The sequence below is a fragment of the Rattus rattus genome, chromosome 18, assembly GCF_011064425.1.
Source record: "Rattus rattus isolate New Zealand chromosome 18, Rrattus_CSIRO_v1, whole genome shotgun sequence".
Classification (NCBI taxonomy): Eukaryota; Metazoa; Chordata; class Mammalia; order Rodentia; family Muridae; genus Rattus; species Rattus rattus.
The window spans coordinates 25836278-25861204 of NC_046171.1; the positions used below are offsets into that span (position 1 = coordinate 25836278).

Genomic DNA, 24927 nt, shown 5'->3' on the forward strand with positions numbered 1-24927 from the left:
GGGCGGGCTGGGCTGGAACTTGTTGTTTGCCTACTTCAGCCTCCCAACTACTGAGGTTTCAGGTGCGCACCGCACGCCTGCTGGAGATCTCCTATTTCACTTCTGTGGGCTGATTTGGGTCAAGGTTTTGCAGTGCTGAGGATGAAACCTAGGGCCTCTTTGTACATTGCCAGCTAAGAGCTCATCACTGAGCTGTTTCCCCAGCCAAACATTTCACTGTTGGCATAAAAATGGCCTTAGTGGAGACGATTAGGCTTTGATCTTCCACATAAAGACAACTGGCTAAGGGCTAGGAGCTAGCTCAAGCAGTGCGAGTATATGTGAAGCTCAGTTCAATTCCCGGATGCTTCCCTACAAGGATAGTTTGGACATAGTCAGCTGTGGTATTGGGTGTGTAATTGAGATGGTAGAAGTTGAAATAATGTTGATGACAGGGAGGTCTTTCCATTAACTTTATCGTCCTGTGATGGTCGGTGGGCTTTGTAGACTGAAATGTCTCTCCTGAGATCCAGTAGTCTCGCCCATGTTAGCACTTTTAATACCGTAGGTTCCAGAAGATAGTCTGGAGTGTCAGTATTATTTATACTCGAGGCCCAGACAAGGAGTATAAATAAGTCCATGGGAAGTAGCTGAAATGGGGTGCGTGAGAGCCGGGAGGGAATGGCAGGGTTGTAATGGGTTTGTCCCGTCTGCAGGGGGACCACTCTGGTAGCTGTGAGTTGGCAGCCGTCCATACACAAACATCCACAGTAATAAAATGGATAGTAATAACGTAATATTATACTATATATTACACCATGCTGAAATCTCCCAAACAAACCCCTGATATGTAGTGTGCTTAACTCGGGGGGTCACATGTTTGCTTCTGTTCCCCCTTTTTTGTTTTTGACACAAGGTTCTCTGTCTCTTGTCTCTGTGTCTCTGTCTCTGTGTGTGTGTGTGTGTGTGTGTGTGTGTGTGTATTTGTGTGTGTGTGTTTTCCAGGCTATGCCTGGCTCCTTTTGCACTTTACAAGCTGTCTGAGTGCTAACTCCCGATCCCTTTCCTAAGCTCCTTACCCTCTGTGCTGGTCTGAGTGAGAATGGCCCCGTAGGCCCATGTATTTGAATGCTCAGTTTCTAGTTCTGTTTCCAGATTAGGAGGTGTGACCTGGGAGGAGGTGTGTCACTGGGGTGGATTTTGAGATTTGAAAAGCCCACACCAGGCGGAGTCTTACCCACTGTCCACCTCAGAGTTGTAGATAAGATGTGAGCTCTCAGCTACTGCTGACAGTGCCATGCATGCCTGCCTGCTGCCATGGTGGTCACGGACTCATCCTGTGAAACTTTGAGGAGACCCCAGTTAAATGCTTTCTTTTGTAAGCCGCCTCGGGCATGGTGTCTCTTCACAGCACTAGAATAATGACTGAGACAGCCTTATTTAATCATCTGAGGTTTGCTCCACTAAGGCGAACTTACAGTTAATTTGTTGGGCAAAGTTCTACTTGAAACTGTAGCTCCACTGGTAGCTGACAGCACTGTTTGAGACTCTATCTGATTTTTCTTGCTGCCTGCAGACCCAGATTTTGAATCTGGTTTGAGAAGTAGGCAGGTGCCGGGCGTGGATCTGTTTATGTGTTGAATCAGTGATGCCATCCTTCTGCCTGAGTGAAGATAGCATGTTCCATAAACGTTAACGACATGGTTTTCTCTACTAATATTTAACCTTTACCGAAGCGTTTTCTAATAGGGAGTGTTTCTGGCCATATAAAACTTAAGATGCATTTTTTTCTTTATATTATAGACACATAGTTGGAAAGAGAGGCGATACCAAGAAGAAAATAGAAGTGGAGACTAAAACATCTATTAACATTCCTAAACTCGGCCGTGAGGGAGAAATCGGTGAGACTTGGACACAGTTTACACTTCTTTCTCTTTCTTCATTTTTTACAGACGTGCAGAAGCATACCTAACGTTTAAATTTAATTTGAGTTACATTTATTTGTTGGTGTGTGTGTCTGTATGTGCACATATGTCTGTGTGTGGGTACACAGGGTTGTGACACATGGAGCTCACAGGAAAATCTACAGATACTGGTTCTCTCCTTCCAGAATTTGGGTTCTGGGGATTGAACTCAGGTTGTCAGACTCAACAATAGTAAGTGCCTTAATTCATTGAGCTATCTCACTGCTCACCTCCAACCCCTCCCTCACCGCCTTTTTTAAAGAAAGGGTGTCTTATAGCCCAGGTTGTCCTTAAATTTACTAAGTATCTGAGGCTGGCTTTGAACTCCTGATCCTTTCGTCTCCATTTCCTAAGTGCAGGGATTGTAGGCATGTGCTATGTCTCCTGGCTAAGATACGTGAGTATGTATGCACATGCGTGTACATGTATGTGTGTGTTGTACACGTGTTTGTACCTGTACATTCCTGCATGTGGAAGCCAGAGGTTGATCTCAAGTGTCTTTCTCACGTGTTCTTCATTTATCTATTTGTTTGTTTATTGTTTGTTTGTTTGTTTTTGTCACTCACTGAACTTGGAACTTGCTGACTTGGGTAGACTTCCTGGCTGGCAGACCCCCAGGTCCCCTCTGTCTCCATGCGCTCTCCACACCCAGTCTTTATGTGAGTCCCAGGGATCCAGACTCAGATCTTAGTGCATGTCCTGCCAGCGCATTCCTGGCCAAGCCTCCTCCCAGCTCCAAGTACTTTTTTTTTTTTTTTTTTTTTTGTATTTATTTATTATATATAAGTACACTGTTGCTGTCTTCAGACACAGCAGAAGAGGGCATCAGATCCCATTACAGATGGTTGTGAACCACCATGTGGTTGCTGGGAATTGAACACAGGACCTCTGGAAGAGCAGTCAGTGCTCTTAACCACTGAGCCATCTCTCCAGACCCCCAAGTACTTTTTCTAAATTACTTTTTTTATTATTATTAAGCATTCCATTCATTTACATCTCAAATGATATCCTACTTCCTGTTTACCCCTCCACAAGTCCCCATCCCACAACCTCTCTCTTCTCCCACCCCTTTGCCTCTATGAGGGTGCTCCCCCACCCACCCATGTTCTCCTGCCCCACCCTTCCAGCATTCCCCTACACTGGGGCATCAAACCTCCCCAGGACCAAGGGCCTTCCCTCCCACTGCTGTCAGGCAAGGCCCTCCTTTTCTGCCTATGTATCTGGAGCTATGGATCCCTCCAAGTACACTCCTTGGTTGGTGGTCTAGACTCTGGGAGAACTGGGTGATCAGGCCAGTCTGTGTTGTCCTTCTAGTGGGGTTGCATTCCTCCTCCGTTCCTCCAATCCTCCTGCCAGCTCCCCCACCAGGTTCCCTGAGCTCCCTCAGATGGTTGGCTCCAAGCATCCACATCTGCATTGTTCAGATGCTGACCCGACCTCCCAAGGAACCGCCACACCAGGTTCCTGTCAACAAGAACCTCTCGACCACAGCAACAGTGTTGGGTTTGGTGTCTGCAGAGTGGGGCAGTCCCCGGTGGCCCTTCCTTCAGTCTCTGCTCCATTTCTTTGGACAGGAACGTTTCTGGGTTAAAAACTTTGAGAGGGGTGTGTGGCCACATCCCTCGACCCGGGGCCGTGCCTATCTGCTGGAGATGGTCTATTTCCCCTTCTCTGCTAAAATCATCCCGTAGGTCAAATTCCCTTGTTTCCACTGAACTCTGTCACTGGCAGCTGTCTTTACCTAGGCAAGTTCCCCTCTCAAACTCATCCCCATTCATTCAGAGCCCTTTCAGATCCCTAGATGTGACAGTACAGGATGGCGGATTGTTGTTGTTAAAATATAAAAAATAAGGGGTTGGGGGATTTAGCTCAGCGGTGAGCGCTTGCTTAGCAAAGCGCAAGGCCCTGGTTGCCCCCAGCTCGAAAAAAAAGAAAAAAAATAAAAATGTACTGTTGTCTTTTACCTCACTAGGTCTAGCACCGCGGTGCCCCAAGATATCTGCTAGATATCTTGGCAGAAACACATCCCAAATCCTTGCCGCAGCGGCCCAGTGTCTCCAGCCGCCGCACACTTTCTTACACTCAAACCATCACATAAAAGAACACATGGGGTTGGGGATTTAGCTCAGTGGTAGAGCGCTTGGGTTCGGTCCCCAGCTCCGAAAAAAAAGAAAAAAAAAAAAAAAAGAACACACAACACAATAATCTGTGACCCAGTTGGTAAGATATAATTGCCCACCTAAACATACAAAGCCTGGTACCATCCATCCCTTAAGAACATTTGTAACAACCTGTAAAGGTACAGCGTGGAATCTTAATGTCACCCGCCACATTGTCCTGCCACGGCGGTCTCTCCTTCTGTCTCTTCCTCCTTTCCCTTCCAGGTTCCTCCCTTCAAACTTCTCTCCCACCCATCCTTCCTTTTCCTCCAATGACAGGCCTCCTTCTATCCTGTACCTGCCCCTCACCTGTGTTTTACAAATTCAGTGGGGAGAAGGTTCTGGTGAAGTCACCTGATTCCTGAGTTGGCAGCTGTCCTGGGGCAGTGGAATTAGCATCAAACTACAGATAACTCCAGGGCAAACCACAACAGCAGATGGCGACCACCCATCTCTGGCTATCTAGCCCATCTCTACCTGTCTAGCTTTTTTGAACTTGTTAATGTTTTTTGTCTTTGCTTGCAGTGATCACTGGTCCTCATCGAAATGGTGTAGTTTCTGCGCGAACTCGGATCGACGTCCTCCTGGACACGTGCAGGAGGAGGCAGCCTTTCACTCACTTCCTCTCCTTCTTCCTCAATGAAGTTGAAGTCCAGGAACGATTTCTGGAGTTCCAGGCGAAGTACTGAAGAAGTGTTCAAAGGTAAGCAGAAAGCAACATCAAAAAAAGTAATTTCTTTTTAGAAAGTAAGAAGTGGTTCTTAATGAAAACAGGAATAGAGACATATCTGCCAATGTGTTCTCATATAAGATTCGAAGCATTTCCATTTAAAATTTGTTAGTGTGTACATGTACATATATGTGTAAATGTGTGGGCTGACCCGCCATGAGGAGGCCAGAGGTTGATGCTAGGTGTCTTCCTTTTTTTCTTGGTCTCTACTTTTATTTTGAGATATGGTCTCTGTTGAATGTAGAACTTGACAGTTGCCAGTGCTGGTCCCTTAGTCCCCGTCATCTCCCCCATCTCCTCTACTTACCGGTGCTGAAGATACACACGTCTGCCACAGCACCTGACTTTCAGACTCTGAAGTCAGGCCCTCTTGCTTGTGCAGTGAGCGCTTTATCTACCGAACCATCTCCCCAGATCTACCTCTGTTCTTCTAAGTTTCCATTATTTTTATCTTATTTTATGTATATGAGTGTTGCCTACCTGTGTATGTCTGTGTGCCATGTGTTGCCTGGGGTCTGAGGAGGCCAGAGAAGAACTGTGGATCTCCTGGGATGGAGTCGTATGTAGCTGAGGAGGACTTTGACCTCTGGCTCCCAAGTACTGGGATTACAGATGTGTACCACCTTGCCTGGCATAGAAGGCCATTCCTGCATGTATTCCACACCATGGCTTTCGGGTGGCAGGAGAAGGAAGTACCAATGGTCTGCTGACCTGCAGGCATGGCTCACTTGGGGTTAATACTGTGGGACAGATAAATTTGTGTGTGGACTCGTAGGGCTGGAGGGATGGCTCACTGTTAAGAGCACTTGTTCTTCCAGAGGACTCAGAATCAGTTCCCAGCACAAAGGGCGGATCAGAACTGTCTATAACTCCAGTTCCACGGGATGCAGTATCCTCTTCTGGCTTCTGTGGGCACCAGGCCCACATGCAGTGTGCATGCACAGAAAAAGTAAAATAAGCCAGTGTTTAGAGTGGTCACATAGCAGTGAAATTCTTGTTACTATGATAATAACAGATAAACAAAGTCTAGCTATGTGGTAGCACACGTCTGTAATCCAAGCATTCTAGGGTGAGACAAGAGAGTCCAGGGTTCAAGATCAGCCTGGGGTAAATAGACTTCCAAACAAAACTAGAAAGCAAAAGGGATAAAGGCATGAAGCACTCACACCCTGTACTTTTCTTCTTACCACACACGAAGTGCATGCTGGGACCCCAGCAGTCGGGAGGTCAAGCAGGAGGAGCTTGTGTTTGCGGCTAACCTGAGCTACTTAGTGAGACCGTGCCCAGAAAACAATCAGCCCAGGTTGGCGTATGTTGATTTCACACTCTGCTTTGTTTAGACAGCGTTCTCTCATGAACATTGCTGCGGAACAAAAGCCTCTGTTTCTGCTCTTCTTAGGAGATCACAACAGTTATGACTAAAGTGAAGGAACAGACTTCAAATGACATGGCTTTTTCTCCTTTTCCCCCCATCCCTTCCTTACACACACACACACACACACACACACACACACACACACACACACACACACTCACACACACACACTCACACACACACACTCACACTTATTTTCTTTCTTTTTTCTTTTTTTTCTTTTTTTCCGGGGCTGGGGACCGAACCCAGGACCTTGCGCTTCCTAGGTAAGTGCTCTACCACTGAGCCAAATCCCCAACCCCTTATTTTCTTTCTTAACCACTATTCTTACATCAATCCCGACAGCAGTTTCCCCTCCTTCCTCTTCCCACAACACCTTCCTCCCACTCCCTATTGTCCACTCCCATCCACTCCTCTATTTCTGTTCCAGAAATGACAGGGCCCCCCCTAGTCACCTATGGACTATCAAGTTTCAGTAAGACTAGGCACTTCCCTCATACTGAGGCTGGATGAAGCAACTCAGTAGGAGAAAAGGGTTTCCAAAGCAGGCAACAAAGTCTGAGACAGCCCCTCTCCCCCTGTCAGGAGTCCCACAGAAGACCAAGCTACACCACTGCAATCTGCAGAGGCCTAGGCCGATCCTGTGCAGGCTCCTTGCTTGTTGGTTCAGTCTCTGTGAGCCCTGTGGGCCCAGGTTAGTTGGTTGTCTGGGTTTTCTTGTGGTGTCCTTGACCCTTCTGACTCCTACAATCCTCCTTCCCAGGATTCCCTACGCTCCACCTAATGTCTGTCTGTGGGTCTCTGCATGCATTTGATCAGTTGCTGGGTGAAGCCTCTCTGATGACAGTTGGGCTGCGCAGCAGTCTACAGGTAGAGCAGAACATCATTAGGAATTGTTTTCTATCCTACGTCTCTGACTTATCCAGCCTGGTCCTGGTCCTCTAGGCTTCCACCCAGCACAAGGGTCTCAAGCTGGACCTGTCTTGGTTGGCCACTCCCACTTTTTTGGGAGCGAGGGCTGGTTTTAAAGCAAATCCAAAGGCATAAAGGGTCACAGCAGCATGTGCACCTGTCATCTTTTGCTGGTACAGAGGGTGTTCAGTTTTGAAATTCTCTTCCGTGTAAATACCAGTGTAGCTGAAGCTCAGTGTCCGTTGTTCACAGTGCTGTGCACTCCACATGGGACAGGGGCAGTGTGAGTAGTCGGTTTCTGTGTGGGTGTGTGCACAGCCTTCCATCCTCTTGTACACTGGCACGGGCAGGCAGGGAGCGAATGCTGGCAGGATCGCATTCGTTCTTCCAGAAGGAGATTGTCTGGATGAGGTACGGACATCATGCTGGCCCGCATCAGCCTGCACTGCATCTATCCATCCTGCATACAGGGAGACTTCACATTGACATAGTCTTCTTCCTGCCTCTAAAAGGATCCCGGGAGCATCTGTGAGAGCACAGCACAAAAGAGGAAATAGGTGAGGGATCATTATCTCTGTTCTGTGGGAAAGGTGTTCTAATGAGCTTCATTCCCCCTCAGAATGACAGGCAGTGGCTCTAACAGCCAGCAGCTATTTTCAAGTGGCAGTGTGCATGTGAGATCCAGGTCAGGTGACTTCTGCTCTGTATCTGTTCACTAAGGTGACAGGTGTCTCCGCAGAGGCTGAGTGACATGGTTTTAATTGGTTCCACTTAAGCTCATCTGAAATTTCTGTTAGAGTTTCACTGTCATTAAAAGGAGTAGGTGAGACCAGCAGTGTGGTGATTCAATCCCAGTACCAGGGAGGCAGAGGCACGTGGCTCTCTGAGTTTAAAGCTAACCTGTTCTATATGAAAGGGTGGTATCAAGATTCCTTTATTTCAAACTTGATGGCTGGGGCTCAAGAGTGGGAAAAGTGGCTCCGCAGCTTGTCTGCCTTTTGGTATGGGCAAGGAGGAGATACCCTCCCCTACCTCGCTCTTCACCTTGGGAGAGCTGGCCTCTGGATCATGAGAGCAGATGAGCTGGCCCTGTCCCTTGCTGGCTGCTGCACTGGATGAACTAACCAGGGCAGTGGCAGAGAGCTCAGCCTGTGGTGTGGATGTGGGAGAGGTGGGCCGACCAGGTCAGATACCATCCAGGACCAGACCCAGGGCTTTGACTTGTCCCACCAGTATCTACCTCATCTCAGAACTGTTGGAGCTTGTGAAGGGACCAGTCCTGCAGATCCAAAGCTGCAGGATCTCCAGGACACAGGGCAACAACAGGATATCTGAGAGGAATTCCAGTGAGGGTCTGGTATTGATAGTGTAGCAGGAGCCAGAGGCCTCCAACCAGCCAATGACTCACTGCAATGGACATTTTTCAAGCAAGGAAGTCTGGACAAAGGGTATATTGTGAGATACATTGTGACACACTACAGCTTCCATAAGGAGATCTTTTTCCTTTGGGAGTTTCTTTGCAAAGGCAGAGGAAGGGTGAAGGGTATGAAGGGACAGAGAGGGGAGTGGGATTAGTGTGCATGATGTGAAACTGACAAAAGAGCGATAAAAGGTAAATAAAAAATAATAAACAAAGAAAAATGAGATCCTCCCCCTCTCCCTTCCTAGCTTGCTTTTTGACATAGGGTCTTGTTCGTAGCCCAGGCTGGCCTGGAACTCACCATATAACCCAGGCTAGCCTTAAATTTGAAGTGATCCTGCTTCAGCCTCCCAGGGCTTAGATTGCAGGTGTGAGGTACCATGCCTGAGGTTACTTTTCTTTCTTCCTTTTCTTTTCCTTTCTTTTCTTTTCTTTTCCTTTCCTTTCTTTTCTTTTCTTTTCTTTTCTTTTCTTTTGCATTGACTAGTCTTTATTAGAGAGAAGTTTTCCTTTACATTCTGAAATGTTAAACCAGGGGTGGGCTCAGTGGGCCATTTGGTGGGGCACCAGCTTGTAATGTGTTCCACAGTTGGGGCATCGCTGGCTCTCGCCTTGGTGCAGCCAGAACCAGATGACAGTGCGTTGTCCTCCTCACAGATGCAGCCCACCATTCTCTTGTTGCTAACGGATGGGACTCGATTAGGGTGTTCCTTGGTGCCCGAAGCTGCCTTTGGAGGTAGCCTATTGTATGGGTCCAGTCCCTTCTGTGCTGCTATCATGAGCTCCCTCTCCAGCCCGGTAGCTGCTCCTCATCAGTAGGGACACCACCTCCAGAAGCCATGGAGCGGGTAGTGGAGAAAATTGCAGTTTTCTGCTGGCTGGAGAGATGACTCTGTGGTTAGGAGCTTTGGCTGTTCTTCCATAGGACTCGGTTCAGTTCCCAGCACCCGCACGGCAGCTCACACCTGGCTGTAGCTCCAGTTCTACGGGATCTGGTACCTTCAAACATACCTGCTGGCAGAACACCAGTGCACATAAAGATAAATTAATCTTTTTTAAAAAGACAAAAAAATTGCTGCTGTTGCTGTGTGTGTGTGTGTGTGTGTGTGTGTGTGTGTGTGCGTGCGTGTGTGCGTGTGTGTGTGCGCTTGTTTCAATTTTCAACTGCTTATCCCTATTACATGGAAATAATTAATGTTTATTTGTTGACATTGCCAAGTTCACATCTGTAGATTAGTCTGGAGGCCTCAGTGACAACGCACCGGAGCCTGGAGGCCTTATGCACACCAGTTCATTCTCTCGCAGTTCTGGAGCCTGGGATCGTTCTTCAGAATGATGCCATCTTCCTCTGACACAGGCCTCCCCGTGTGTGTTTCTGTCTCCTGATCGCTTACATGGGCTCCAGACATCAGATTAGAGCCCCACTACATGACTTCATTTTTACTGTAACTACCTGTGTAGAGGATCTATTATTAAATATAGTCATACTCTAAGGGTGTAATTGTAGCTTAGGCTGGTCTTAAACTTGATTCACAGCTGAGAATGATCATGAATTTATGATCCTCTTCTCTGCCTTCCAAGTGTTGGGATTATAGGTGTGTGCCACCATCCTGGGCTGCAGGAGCCCATCCGTCTCTCTGTCACTTGTCCTTGAGCTTCTCCTTTAAAAGAAGTGGTCGCCTCTTCTTTCTCTTTGTTTGATAGCTTGCCTGTCCTTGACCTCACCTTCCCTCTCCGAGGAAATGACATTTACTTTTAGTAGAGCGTTTCCTGAAATCACCTTCCTTTGTGCTCGTCAGTTCTATAAGCAGTGTTATTTGACTCTAGACGTTATCATCATCGTCTCTGTGCTTCAGCTCCCGAAGCCGAGTATTTAATGTGGGATTTAGCTGCTCGCAGACACCGACGAGGCGTGTGTCATCTGTGTGATCTCCAGGTAAACGGCACCTCATTTTTTCAGTGTCTCCTTGCTTACATTACAATTCATAAATGTCTTACTGTCCTCAGATCCGTGTATCTCGATCATCTGTAGCCACTGCTGCTGCTGCAGTTGTATTTCATCTCACAGCAGGGGCTGCTGGGAGGCCGATCAGTAATGAAGCACAGTAATTCAAAACAGCGTGTGCCGGGGATGCTGAAGGCTCATAGCTCTGTCTGCAGCAGCAGGGATTCCTCGGGCTGCCCAGAGAACCTGCATCTCTGTAGCTCCAGAGCCGTGGTTTACTGTGTGAAGCTGACCCTGGGCTGAAATAATGGCTCTTGGGTCTGGGGTAACTAGATCTGGTATTATTCACTGAGGAAGAAAGCTGTGTATATATACATACATTCACATACATATGCTTTAACATAATTTAGGATTCCTTATATATTAGGGAAGTTGGAAAATTGGTAGGTACCTTATGAAATGGTTTACAGAAGGTAGTCTGACTGTAAGGAGAGTCACAGGTTCCTTCGAGTTCTCACATTGCTTAGGAAAGCAAGAGAAGGGAGGTGCTCGCCACGCTCACATAGTTGCCATTTGGATGGAGGACAGGACTTACGAACAAGTTTTTCAGTTCGTATGCTTCATTAAATGCCTACCCCATGCAGATAGACACTTGCTGGATCGACGTAACACATAGTAAATCCGTATTTTATACTAATAGTGAGCTGTTAAAGACTCCACATCCTTCTTCGGGGGGCAAAAGGGGCAAACTTCTCCCAGAAATGGTATTATACTGGAGCAGTGCAGTGGGCACCCGGGAGGAGAAGGCTTGCGAAGGTCAGGGGCACAGAGAATCCTGAGGGAAGGTCAGGGATTTCTGCTAGGCCGACCTGGAGAGGACAGCTCCCCAGGAGGTGTTCATGGAAACTGGAAAGTGGGTAGGCAGAAGTGATATAGAGGTCCAGAGTAGACAGGTAAATAGCTTCCAGGTCCTGAGGAATCTTAATTTGCATATATCCTATAAAACCCGGGGGTGGTAAATTTAGCATTGTCAAAAAATGATGGTGAAGGTGCTGTGGGGGATGCCTCTAGGGGGAAAGAGCTCGGTATTTAGGAGCCTGCTCACAGAGTCTCTTGAGAGAAGAAGCCAGAGTCCCCGGCATATTTGGGGGGCATATTCAGGATGTTTAGAGGCTTTCTCTACAGTGGAGGTAGTGATGGTTTGGGAGTCACAGTGTCAAGGATGAAGAGCAGCCCGTGGCATGTAGCTCGTGCTGCATGAGTGTCAGCTGGCTTTGTTACTAAACATCATTACACCAACCAGGACTCGGAATATCCAAGATTAGAGAGAAATGGTGAGGGACACAGTGGTGTCAGATTCCTGCTGAGGGGCTGGGGAGTGCTGGTCACTGGCAGAGTGCTTGCCCAGTGCTCAGTGTTCCTGGTTCTGGGTCCCATCCCTGCTCTGCTGAAGGGAGCATGGGAGTGGGAGAGTCAGAGCAGAAGCTGAGCCGGCTTGAACCAGTTTGGTTGCACTGTCCCTGAGGTTGGAGTCATCAGGGTCTGCCTTTGAGACTCACTGTTGTTGGAAGCAGTGCTCACTAATGCACTAATGCGTGTAAGCTGCTTTGGGAGACACATTAAGCTTTGAGGGACATAAGCTTGTCGCCATAGCTGTCACAGAAGCTAATTGGGCTCCTCTTTTAGGAAGGGAGAGGCTCTTCTTGTTAGTGGCTGAAAACTTCAGCAGTGTATTGGAAAGCTCTTGGCTTGGTCCATGAAGGCTGACTCTCCACTATTCTGTCTTACCAAGAACCTCTCCACTTTCTGAATAGAGAGGATTTATAAGCCAGAATCAGTTTATACAGCTTAACAAGGTATTTCATTAATAACACATAGAGGCTCTCAAAGGAAGTCAGCTTTCCTAAACATTTTAAAGGAGTCTTGGAAGTGACTCAGCAGAGCCTAATTTAGTTCCCAGTCCTGCTATAACAGGGAGTGTAGAGTGGTTTTCGTGAGCCTAGTCATGCAAACAGAGGGGGAAGCCATGCCGCTGTGTGCCAGAGACCTCATTCAGTCTCGAGTGGACCTGAGGCAGAGGTGTTTCACAGAGCCCAGCTGAGTGACTGGGAGCAGCTAGGGTGTCTGGTTACAGAGCCAAACACTCTCTCAGCACTCTGCCTTCTTTGAATGACTTCATATGCTGATGAAGTTTGTGTCGTTTGCCTGAAGCACTTCGGTGGGACTTTGCCATAAGATGATAAATATCATGAGCAGGAGAACGGCCCCTTACCCTTATTTCCTTTCTGTTTGCAGAGTCCCAGGAAGTGAGTTAGCGAGTCTGTCACAAAGGCCTGGTTTCTATTTTCTTATTCCTGGGCTCTGTGTGAAACAGTGTATAGGACTTTCAACCTAGGGGTAAGGTAGGCGATTCCTCTTGTTTCCTAGAAGAGGAAACTGAGGCTGACAAGCATGGAATGACTTGCCTAGCAACAGTGGGCTGGTAGCAGTGGCATCAGCCTGGGGACTGTAATGCCCAGTGAGGTGTGAGCTTCTGGACCTGCTAAAAGATGTATGTAATGGATGACTATTGTCACTGCTAGTCAACATCTACTGTCAAGGCAGAGCACAGGGATCAGATTCTTCAAGTTCATTGCTTAGTCATTGCACACTGAGCATGACCTTGCAGGTCTGGGGAGCTTCCTGTCTGCTTGTAGGCGGGCCCCAGGCAGATGCACCTGTACAAGCTGCCATTTGCTCGGCTGGCCGCGCTTTGAGTGTTAAGGAAGCAGAAGGAGTGCTCCATGGTGGGGCACCGCACTCTCCGGGTCTCTCCTCCAAGCTTGCCAGTGCTACAGGTACATTGCCAGCATTTCCTGGAGTGCCAGGCCAGAAAGGAGATGGGCCTGAGGGTGTGATGCTGCCCACCTGTCGTCTTAGCTGCTGGAGTGCTGAGGCAGTAGGATGGCAGGTGCAGGCCGTAGCTGGGCTATCTATGGAGTAAAAGGACAGCCTGAATAACTTAGCAAGATTCTGTCCCAAAATAAAGAAGGGCCAGATGTAGCTCAGTGGTAGAGTGCTTGCCTAGCATGCGAGAGACTGAAAGTTCCGTTCCTAGGATAGAAAACAAAGTAAGATCTCAGGAACCCTGAGATGACCATGAGGTTGCCAGCAGTGGACTGCAAGCAGCCGCTTGGGACAGGGTTAAGGCCGTGCAAGCACTGGGGGCTCTGAACTCTGGTTGGAGGCTGCTTCGGATTTGTTTTGAGACCCTACATAACATGTAAAGAAGCAGAAGCTCGGAGATGTGACTTTGCCATGAGAAGCACATTTATTTTCACCCAGACAGGACTGCCCGGGAGCTCCCTGTTACTTCCTGCTTGCCTCTCCTGGGTGGAAGGTCAACAGCATTAGAATTTTCAGGCGCCAGCCTGGGTGGCCAACCTAATGGAGCAGAACAGTTCCAGCTCCAAATAATGGCAGACTTGGAGCAGGGCCCAGTGTAATTAAACCCTGGGGTAAAGAACTCGATGTTGGTCTTGATCTGTTTCAGCGAACAAACTTGAGGTAGGAGTCTCTATTCCAGGCAAAGAGAAGCAATGGCCCTGGAGATTTGTACCACTGTCTTCCTGCTTCTTTTTTTTTTTTTTGAGCTGGGGACCGAACCCAGGGCCTTACGCTTGCTAGGCAAGCGCTCTACCACTGAGCTAAATCCCCAACCCTGTACCACTGTCTTAAACATTGTCTGATCTTATATTAAATTTAGACAGTGCTATAAGAGATATGCTTGGTTTATTTTTATTTGTTTATTTTGGTGGTGGCAGTATTAAGCAGGGTAAAATTTAGTGTTTCTCTACTTATTAAAAGATTTCCCAGTAAGGTTACTTATGAATTTCCAGTAGAGTTAAAGACAGGATGACCTCATGACTCAAAGCCCCCTAAAGACTTGAGGTCATGTAACCTAAGCAGTTCTGTGGTTCTGTGTTTTGTTGTACTGTGTGCGTGTAGTTTCTCAGTATTCAGCGTGTTCCTGGCCAAGCAAACCCAAGTGCATACAGTGATAGCCTCTCAAAGGGTATGGTAAGGTGGATCAGCTGGCTTTCTGTGACTGTGACAAAACACTAGGCAGAAACGGCGTAATGGGAGCTGTTGAGAGGGCTCAGTGGGTTGGGGCGCCTGCTGTCAAGCCTGGTGACCCGAGTTCAAGCCCACATGGTGGAAAGACACAGCTGATGCCCAAAAATTCCCATCTGACCCCAAGACATGTGCTGTGGCGTGAATGTGAGTGCATGTGTATGCACATGTATGATATAATAATTTAAATAATAAATAAATGAACATTTAAAACAGGAGCAGGGGAGGAAAGGGTGGGCTTGACGGGTGGGGATGGGGTCAGCAACAGCAGCACTACTGAATGCTGGCTGTATAGTCTCAGGGGACCTGGGCGACACCGGGAAACCCTGTCTCCAAAGACAAGAGAAAAGAGAATTCAGGGCTTGTTGGCAAATCTTCCCCCAAACCCACCAAAAACTATAATAAAAAAAATCAAGTATTTTCTAATCAATTTAGTGTGAACTTAGTGTTCATTTGAACCCCACCCCCAGTCTGTGTTGTTGTGATAGAAACTGTGGTTTTGGGCCTGTTAAGGATTTGTGTGCTTTGCGACTACCATAGTTTCTATCACACCAACATGCACCTCCTTAAAAATACAGGACAAGTAAACTAGAGAACAATAGAACTAGTTGCCTATAGGGGATGAGAACAACACAAAGGAAAAGTTAAGTGTGCACATGATTTGTTTTTGTCACTGTGAGCCCTGGTAGCCTGGAGCTCATTGTGTAGACCAAGTTAGGGGTATAGCTTAGCAGTATAGTGTATCCCTTTAGTTCATCTCCAGATTTAGTTTTCCCCTTCTTTTTTTTTTTTTTTTAAAGATTTATTCATTTATTATATATAAGTACACTGTAGCTGTTCAGACACACCAGAAGAGGGCATCAGATGGTTGTGAGCCACCATGTGGTTGCTGGGATTTGAACTCAGGACCTTTGGAAGAGCAGTCAGTGCTCTTAACCACTGAGCCATCTCTCCAGCCCCTCCCCTTCTTTTTAAATCCTTGTTAATTTATTCTCTATATGTATGCCATCAATATACTTCTAAAAATCAAAGCGATAGAAGGGTCATACCAGTGTGGTGGTGCACATCTGCACTCAAGCACTTGGGAGGCAGGGAAGGCAGATCGTGACCAGTTCAGCCTGGTCTGCACAGCGTATGCTGTTGTCTGAGACTGGTCTTGAATTTGCTCAGGAGTCAAGGGTGGCCTTGAACCCTGATCCTCCTGCTTCTACCTGTGAGTACTAGGATCATGGGCATGAGCCGGCCACATGTTCCTGACTGATATGGTGGTGTAGTTTAGACCCAGGGTTTCGTGTGTGGCGGGCAGGCACTTTACCAAGTGAGTGAAATCCCCAGCATGTGATCCTCTCTGCATATGATCTTCTGTGGTAGCAAAGCCTATGAAGTCTTTGCTGTTCTGCTTTTTACTTATTTAATAATTCATCCTGGAACAGCACCCCTTGTTGCTTACACATGTACATATGTAGTTTTCAACTGGACACTTAGGTATTTTGCAGTAATGCTGTATTGCCTGAACTCATACACAGTTTTTATATTGTTAGGAATACATCTTCCCTGTCCGTTCCTAGAGATAGAGTCATTGGGCACATTACTCTGTTTAGTTCAAGGTCACAGGGTCACAGATTACAGCAGACTGAGAACTTTATTTTCTTCCAGCTCTAGAGTCTGGAAGATGAAGAGTCAGGTGCCAGTAGGGTGTAGACTGGCGAGACTTGCTGGAAGGCAGATGACTTCTCTCTGTGTCCTCATGGGGCACAGGAATTCCTAGTGTATTTTACTGGCATTTTAGTTTTCTTTGTGTAGATGCCAGCTGTGTTGGATTAGAGCTCTACCCGATGACACAAGGTCACTTGATCTGCTTCAAGGTCCCTTCTCCCGTGGGACTGAGCACTTTGACATAGGGGGAGGGGGAGGAGGATGACACAGTTCAGTCCTTAACCTTGGAGACCGAGGAGCCTAGGCTGACACTGAACTCCTAATCTCTCTCTCTCTCTTTGCCCCACAAGTGCTGGGATTGCAGGACATTTTGTATTTCTGCTGGCAACATATGGAAGGCTTCAGTCTGTACTACAGATGGACTGTCAGGCTTCTGACTTGTCACTCGGTAGATGAGAAGTAGGATTCAGTACAGTCTTAATTAGCACTTATTTGTCTTATTTTGTGAAACTGTATTTATCTTTAATGATCCAAGATTCTGCAAGACACTGTAGAGCCAGAGTAGGATAGCAAGATAGGAATCAGCAGTGCTGCCGCCAGCATGGGAGGCACAGGCCCTGTGTGGCTGACCTGTCCCCATGGTGGCAGGCCTAGTCTTATGGGACACAGTACCTTATCTCCATGGAAACCATCTGACAGTGCACGGGGCCTGGGGATAACCCATAAACACCGCTGAGAGATACTAGCAATGAAAAACATCTATAGGGCCCTCCCCTCCCCATCAGAGCTCCTGCCTAAGTGTTCCCTCCACCCTCATCACAAAGGCACAAGAAATGCAGTGACTGTGTGTGGATAAACAAGCTTCCCCAGGACTGTGCTTCCCAGGGAGAGGGACAGCAAGGAGGTGACTCTAGCTCTGCTCTCCACCAAGACCAAGGGGTGACCTGTGGTTGCCAGGGAGACTGACTTTCTCTGATTCCCTTTCCCTCTCACTCTCGGTTCTAGAGTTCTTGAAGGAGAATTCACACCAGGGCTCCGGATGGAGTGATCAGCAGGCAGGGTTTATTTTTAGCAGGATAACAGGCAAAAACACAGTATAATGGCCATTCTGGCTTGATTCCTCCTGTCCTTAGTCCTGGGTGGTATCTGTCTTAGAAGCTGCCATTACTCACAATCCAGTCTGTTACAGCTGGATGCAGGAGTATATAAGAAGGTGAAACTGCTCATGAAGTTGAGCCCTTTCCTGGGGAGGGGCAAGGACCTGGTGCCTTTTGTATGTTTCCTGGGGGTGGCTGGGTCTCAGTGAGAGCTGGCACGGAGACACCCAGAGCACACTGACCAGCTGTCTTTCTCAGCGTGCGGGCTCTCTTGACCCTCATGTACATCTTATTTATGCCCCTCTGCGCTCCTACTTTGGAGGGACTCTCTGTTACTGGAGTGGGTGTTGCTCCTGTGGGGAGGGACAGGGGAGGGAGCTGAGAGGGTTGGAAGGCTTTTGATACTGCTGTGCTGCCTCCTCGGGTTCCCTTTCTCCAGAAGGTAGCCCTGTGACTTCAGTTCCTGCCCCACCCCCTTCTTTTTTTCTTTCTCTTTTTCTCTCACAGACCGCCTCTGATTTTTCATATGCAGTCAGGTTTTTTTTCTTTTAAGATTTATTTATTTATTTTATGTATATGAACCATGCTGTCGTTGACACACCAGAAGAAGGCATCAGATCCCATTACAGACGGTTGTGAGCCACCATGTGGTTGCTGGGAATTGAACTCAGGACCTCTGGAAGAGTAGCCACTGCTTTTAACCACTGAGCCGTCTCTGCAGCCTGCAGTCAGGGTTTTTGACTCAGGACATGGGCAGACAGTGGTTAGCCATGCACAACAACTCTCAAACTTCAATTCCCCAAATTCCAAAAGACAGTCCAGTGAGCTCAACCTGGGTGTTAGGAGGGTTTCTGGCTGTTAGATAAAAGCCAGCATTTTTCAGGAACTTGTGAAACTGGTTCTCTTCTACCAAAAAAATTTCCCTTTCCTTTGGCAGAAGGGACAGATGTACCGGTGCTGCCTATTAGCATATCAAAGTACATGCTGGCCTCCAGGTACCCTCCCACCCCCAGCAGAAGTACCTGTTACACATTTCAAAGTCCAAGTCCTGAGTAGTGTCTGTCTTAGAAGGCGACATCACCTCCTCCCCAACCCTAACTAAAATCCCTCTAACTCATGGGCTTCCCTCCCGTCAGCTGCTTTCTGTTATCCTGCTATTCTCCACAAGTTGGCTCTCTCTGTCCTGCTCCTGCTTCTCTCACATGTTCTATTTCTCTACTCTGTGTCCCTGGCTGTTCTCCCTCTCTTGCAGACAGCCCTGGCCAGGTCCAGTCTACTACTTTCTCTGCTCTGGACTCTTACAGGTGCCTCCCTCATATCTGCAATGTACACTTTCCTCTTCCCTGCCCCTTCACACCTCATCATGACTTGCAGTATGTGGAAAGCTGGCCCTGCCCCTCACAGGCTGCAGCACTCGGGAGAGAGGCCTTGCACCTCACCTGGCATAGAGCTGGCTGTGGTGGCAAAGATAGAGTTGAGTCACCCCGAGGTCATGAGAGTGGGAGAGCTGGCCCTGCCCCTCACAGGCTGCTGCACTGGGTGTGCTAGCCAGGCAGTGCTACCCTGGTGATGTGGGTAACCAACTCCGATACCACGCAGGCCCAGATCTGGGGTTTTGAGTTGGTCTACCCCAACATCTACTGCTGAGCAGGTGAAGGGACCAGTCCTACAGATCGAAAGCTGCAGGATCTCCACAACACAGGGCAACAGCAGGATATCTGAGAGGAGTCCCGGTGAGGGTCTAATATTGATAGTATAGCAAGAGCCAGAGACCTTGAACCAGACCAATGACTCATTGGCAGTGAACAAATGCTAGTAAAAATGTGTGCACAAAAGGTATATTGTGGGAACACTGTGACACACTATAGCTTCCATGAGGAGATTTTTTTTGTTTTAATTTCTTCTTTTATGAGGTAGGTAACAAGTGTGGAGGGTGGGTACAAAGGGACAGGGAGATAAGTGGACTGGGGTCCATGATATGAAACTCAAAGAATCAGTAAAAAGTAAAACAAAACAAAACAAAAGCAGAGCTTCCAAAAACAAACAAACAAAAAATCTTCCCCTTCACCATTCCATGGAGTGGTTTATACAGTATGGACTACAAAATCGAATGCCGCTGGGTAAAATCTGTAGTATTATATTATGACCTGATGCTCTGAATAGGGGAAGTTAGAGTGAGGGTCGGCAGTTTACTTTAAAGATGCAGTCTGACAGCTTTCTATGGGCTGGTTGAGACTCCCAGTGATGTTGGTAACAGAACTACTAATGTGACGTTCAAATGTCTCAGAAAGAAACACTGTCCATTGAGGGACACCTTCTCAGTGACGTCATGTACAAATCCAGAACTCCTGATGTTATGCCAAGTCGTAGGGATCCCAAAGACCACTGAGCAGCCAAGTCTGATACAAACACATAAGGGCCTTTATTACAAGCTCACGAGCAAGGCCTCTCACCGTCACCATTGCAGCAGACCAGAAGTGAGAGCCTTGAGTCCAGGAGTGTGGGGCATTTATTGTGGTTACAGCAAGCTAGGGGAATTTCCATACGGGTCAGCAAGTTAGTATTTTAAAAACTGCATTTTTGTTGTAATCTGCAGGAACCAAATACCTGACAAACACCTGACACGCAGGAAGGCTAGGTTATCCATTTTCTGCAGGATGTCTTAGGTTGTCTATACACACCTTGACCCTGCTGTTGTAGCCTGACTGGCTGTTACTAAGGTGGGTGGTGGTGGTGGTGGTGGTTGCCATAGGAGGTTTGCTCAAGTGGACTTTGTGGTTTTTTCCTGGAACCGGAGTTGGTTGGGCTTTATACTGACATACTGGCAAAATCAGTTTTGGGTGATCAGGTCCCATTGGGTCTCTGGTCTTAAAGGAGGGGAGATGGATGGGAGGACATAAAAGGAATTTTAATTTTCCTTCCACAAGGTGCATGCTAAGATGCCTTCATGTGTCAGGGGCAGGGAATCCTCCTGGGAGCCAAGAAGAAGTCTGACAGATAACAGAAACAGGTGTTTCCCAATGTCAGTCTGGCTGGGAGGCCTTCTGTTATACACGCTCCTTCTCTGCAGATACAGCTAAATGCATGTGAACAACTTAGCTTTTAAAAAGTAAAACAAAATCGGCCTGGTCTGCTTTGACATCTCCATTGTCTGGGAGCTCTGTTCCCACCTTGCCAGCATATGCTCTTCTCCCTCGTTCTGGGTACCTTCTCATCTCTGTGCAGGGCGTTCAGGCTCAGCAGACAACCGTGCAGATCATTGTCACCTTGACCTTTTTCCTCCAGTGTCTGCTTCGGCTTGTCCTTTGGTCACGATGGTGACACTGGTGGGATGTAGGCCCTGAATGTGGGGATGCCAGGGTGGTCAGAGGTGGGACTTAACTTCTTCCCAATGAGTAAAATTGCACATCATTGAATATTTGCTGGGAGGGGGAAGAGGTGTCTGTTTATGTCCTGTTTATGTCTTTTGTCTATTTGATGGTATTTTTCTCTAAGGTTTTTCTTTTTTTCTTTTTTTTTTTTTTTCCGGAGCTGGGGACCGAACCCAGGGCCTTGTGCCTGCTAGGCAAGTGCTCTACCACTGAGCTAAATTCCCAACCCCTTCTCTAAGGTTTTTGAAGATTCACTTTTAATTATTCATTTGTGTTTCTGTATCTGTGTGTGTGCATGCGCCTGTGATGTCAGGTGTCCTCAATAGAGGGTGTCAGGTGTCCCTTTGCATCCTTCTCTGACCGCTGCTGTGAAACAGGCAGGGTCTCATCCTGAACCTGGGGCTTGAGTTTCTGCTAGGCTAGAAGTAGCAAATCTCAGCAAATCCTTCTGTTTCCACCTCCCTTGCTGTTGGGGTTGCACGTATTTGTAGGAACTGCCTGACTTGTTTGGGACACGGTCCCCAGTTGTGTTTGTTTGGGGGGGGTTGTGCATAGTGGAGTCACATAGGGAACAGCATATACCTTTCCTAATATGGCAGGTGAGGTCCTGCGCTAGGACAGTCGGACGGCATGCCTTGCACTCGATGACGCCTTGGCAGTTTAAAGATGGTCACTTTTACTTTGAGACAGTTTTACGGTGTAGCCCAGGCTGACCTTAAGCTCATGGCTCCTGCCTCAGCATTTCAGGAGGCTAACATTACAGGCAGTGCTGCCATGGCCTGCTTTAAAGCTGCTTGTTCCTTAATATCACCGCTTTAATTAAATGAGGCAATTTGGGTTGATGGGTAGAATAATAAAACTCCTTCATCAGATACAAAAATAGCCCCAGCTCCATTAACACCTAGAAAGTGGGTAATCTGTTAACTACTGCTGCCAAGGCAGAACGAGGCAAGGCACGGACAGGGTGCACACTGCATGCGGGAAATGTATTTCTTTGGGGTGCCTTATTTAGGCTAGAGATCTGATTAGAAAACTTAAAATCCTAAGCTAGAGTTCCTCCTGCTTCTCTCCTATTTAGAGGAGAGTCTCGTGTGCATGTGCGTGTGTGGTACACTAGACATGGTCAACCCGGAGACATTCTCCCGAGTGAGCCACTGAGGTGTCTATTGCATGGTTTCTTTCATGTGTGTGCAGATAGGCAAAGCCCGTGTCAGAAGTCACACCAGAGCTTGCCTGCGAGGACAGAAGTGATCACTTAACGTGTATGGGGTGTTTTGAGGAGATGAAAACATTGTGAAAATAAGGGGCGCCTACTGGCTACCCAGCATAATTATTCTAAGCACCACTGGGTTTTAACCTGTGGTTCTCAGAGGCGAAGGAATGGACATGTAAGCAGTGCCAGGGAGGGGCCACTGTCTTGTGTGCAGGCACGGTGTCTGCGTGTGTGTGGCCACAGGTGTCCACATCCACTGTTCAGTCGTCCTTGGTCCTCTGCTTGGCAGAATCTATTCCTTAGCACTTCTGGAGGCTGAATGGAGCGTTGCTGGGCAATACTCTACCAGGTTTGGGCCTCAGTGCCAAGCATTGTGAGAAGACTGCAGTGTCCGTTAGGATTGAAAGAGTCCGAATGCTTTGTTTTATGGGAGGCAGGGTCTCACTCTATAGCTCTTCCTGATCTGGAGATTACTCTACAGCTCCGGGTGCTCCCACACTCCAGATCCTCCTGCCTAAGTTTTCCAGTCGCTGCAGTTACAGATGTGCTCCAGCACACCCAAGCTAAGCCCTCCACATTTTATAGAGTCTGTTGTTGGGAGGAAAGTCTCTTGGGAAAGTTGTTCTCAGGGGAGCTCAGGAGGGACTCAGTTGCCATGAAATTATCAAAGCTGATGGCCAACCCTGAAGGGATAGTCTTCATTTTTGGAAACAGGATATCATTTAGCCTGGGCTGGCCTTGAACTCCTCCTCATCTTTCTGTCTTCACCCCCCAGTTGAGGAATTACATGCATTGCCACACCCAGCGCAGAAAGAGTTCGTCAAACCAGCATTGAAAGTATTGTGCACTCTGGGCTGGAGATGGCTCAGTGGCTAAGCGCGGGCCATGCACTGTGAAGAGGACCTCAGCCCTGTTCTCACACCAGGCAGCTCACAATCACATGCAGCTTCAGCTCGAGGGGATGTAGCACCCTTTGAACTGCAGTTCATGGAACCTGCCACCTCTGCTCTATGCAGGTAGCATACGTGGATGCACATAAGCTCATGCATGTACATACACAGACAAAAAGGCTTAATACTGTGTTCTCCCTTTCCTGAGAACTCTTGTTTTATTGGGCTGCCGTTTCTTTATTCCTTTAGAGTATGATGATTAAAACCAGGGCCACCTACTCAGGCTCTACCACCAAGTGTTGCCCCCAAGCTCCTAAATACATAAAATATTGAAGATTTCAGCCATAGAATCCCGACACCTGGGAGTCCTAATACATGTCTAGCCACTACAGAAAATGTAGTGATAAAAGGCCAAAAAAAGAGTTTATTCACTGTAACTACATAGGAAACAGGCATCAGGCCTCCTCGGCCCACCTTGGCAGGTACAACAGAAGTCTCGGGTTCACATATTACAGGGGAGGAGCTCGGGTGGGGCACAAGGCACACATAGCTAAATGGCTGCGGTCAAACCACGTCTGCTTCTGTCGGACTCTGGAGTGTTATTGCGTGGACAGCTGTTTTGGTCCTGCTTGGCGCATGGGTGGAGAACTCGTTTTGGGATGATCTGTCTGTAAGTGACACTATTCTGACTGCCATCCCAGGGACCTGCAGTTGTCCTGGCGACTCTGGAAAACTTTTGTTCCTCTTACCTTGGTGTCTTCAGTCAGGGTGGAGGAGGATGACTGGCTTTAGGTGGACATCCCTTAAGTGATTCTCATGCAGAACTGAGCAGGAATCTGACCTCCAGTTTTCAAAGGAAAGGTGCAACATGAAGTCAGAGCTTTGAGCATTTATCCTGAGTTAGCCACTCACGTAGTCAAGGCCAAGTGAAGAGTCGGTGCTTTGTAGCAAAAGCCTCCTCTAAGTCCCTGTCTTAAGCCCATCAAATAACCATCTTAAAATGAGTGGTTCAGTAGCGTTAAATATGTTGACAGTGCACAAGTACCGGCTGTGTGTCGTCCACAACATTGAGTTCCAAAAGGAACTCAAGGAACTCAAGCCCATTCACAGTTGCTTCCTGCTACCTCTATCCCTAGCAGCCAATTTGTTTTCTGATCTCCAAACTCTGGACGCCTCATATAAATAATAATATATTCCCTCTGGTCCTTGTTTGATTCGACAGTCATGTTTTGGGCACTTGACTCCTGCTTATGCTGTTGTTTCCCCAGCAGGGCTAGCACAGTGTCTTTACTGTTTTTGATCCACGTTTGGGCTAGTGAATAGCACTTTGGGGGACGTGTGTATACATGTTTCTGAGTGGGTCTGTTTTTGCTTCCCTGGGCATGTATCTGGAGTGCAGTTGGTTGTGTAGAAATTCTGTCTTTGACTTTTCGTCTGTGCCAGCAAGCTTTCACAGTGGCTGCACTGGACTACTTTCCTTTCCTGGCATTGTCTGAGGTTGCAATTTCTGGCAACCTTGTCAGTAGTTTTCCCCCTCTTTATTATTTTGAGAGTTAGTACCTCATTGTGGCTTGCTCTGAATTTCCCTAAATTATTAATGATGCTGAAGAGTCTTGTGCATTGTTATTACAGTTGTTTGCGTTTCTTCTTTGGGAGGATATCACCTGAATCTCTATTTTGAAGATTGGGTTGCACGAGTGATTATATATTTTGGATATTTTATCTTTAACATATAATGCAGACATGTCTGTTCTGTAAGCTGTCTTCCTTCCTGCATTCTCTGGATCCCCACTTTCTCCTCCTTCGCTCCCCTTTGCTTTCCTCCCTCTCTCCCTATCCTTTCCTCTCCTCCTCCCTCTCACTCTTCTCTCCCCTCTTCTTCCCTCCTTTCCCTCTTCCTGTCCTTCTCCCTCCATCCCCCTCCTTCCTTTCCCTCTCCCTCCCCTCCTCCCTCCTCCCTCCTCCCTCCCCTCCCCCCCCCCCTCTCCTCCCCTCCCCTCCCCTCCCCTCCCCCTCTCCTCTTTCTTCCTCTATCCCCACCTCCTTTTTTGGTTCCCTTTGCCTCACTGTGTAGCCTAGGCTGACCTTGAACTTCTGATCCTC

The 24927-nt window shown here is 47.7% G+C and overlaps 1 protein-coding gene across 1 annotated transcript in view; it reads left to right on the plus strand.

Annotated features, from left to right (window-relative positions):
• Ascc1 (activating signal cointegrator 1 complex subunit 1) overlaps nucleotides 1-24927 on the plus strand; it is an 83038-nt gene that overhangs the window by 5993 nt on the left and 52118 nt on the right. Inside the window, 3 exon segments of the mRNA XM_032888401.1 lie at nucleotides 1783-1880; nucleotides 4628-4777; nucleotides 4780-4805. Of these exon segments, the coding sequence (XP_032744292.1) occupies nucleotides 1783-1880; nucleotides 4628-4777; nucleotides 4780-4805 (274 nt within the window).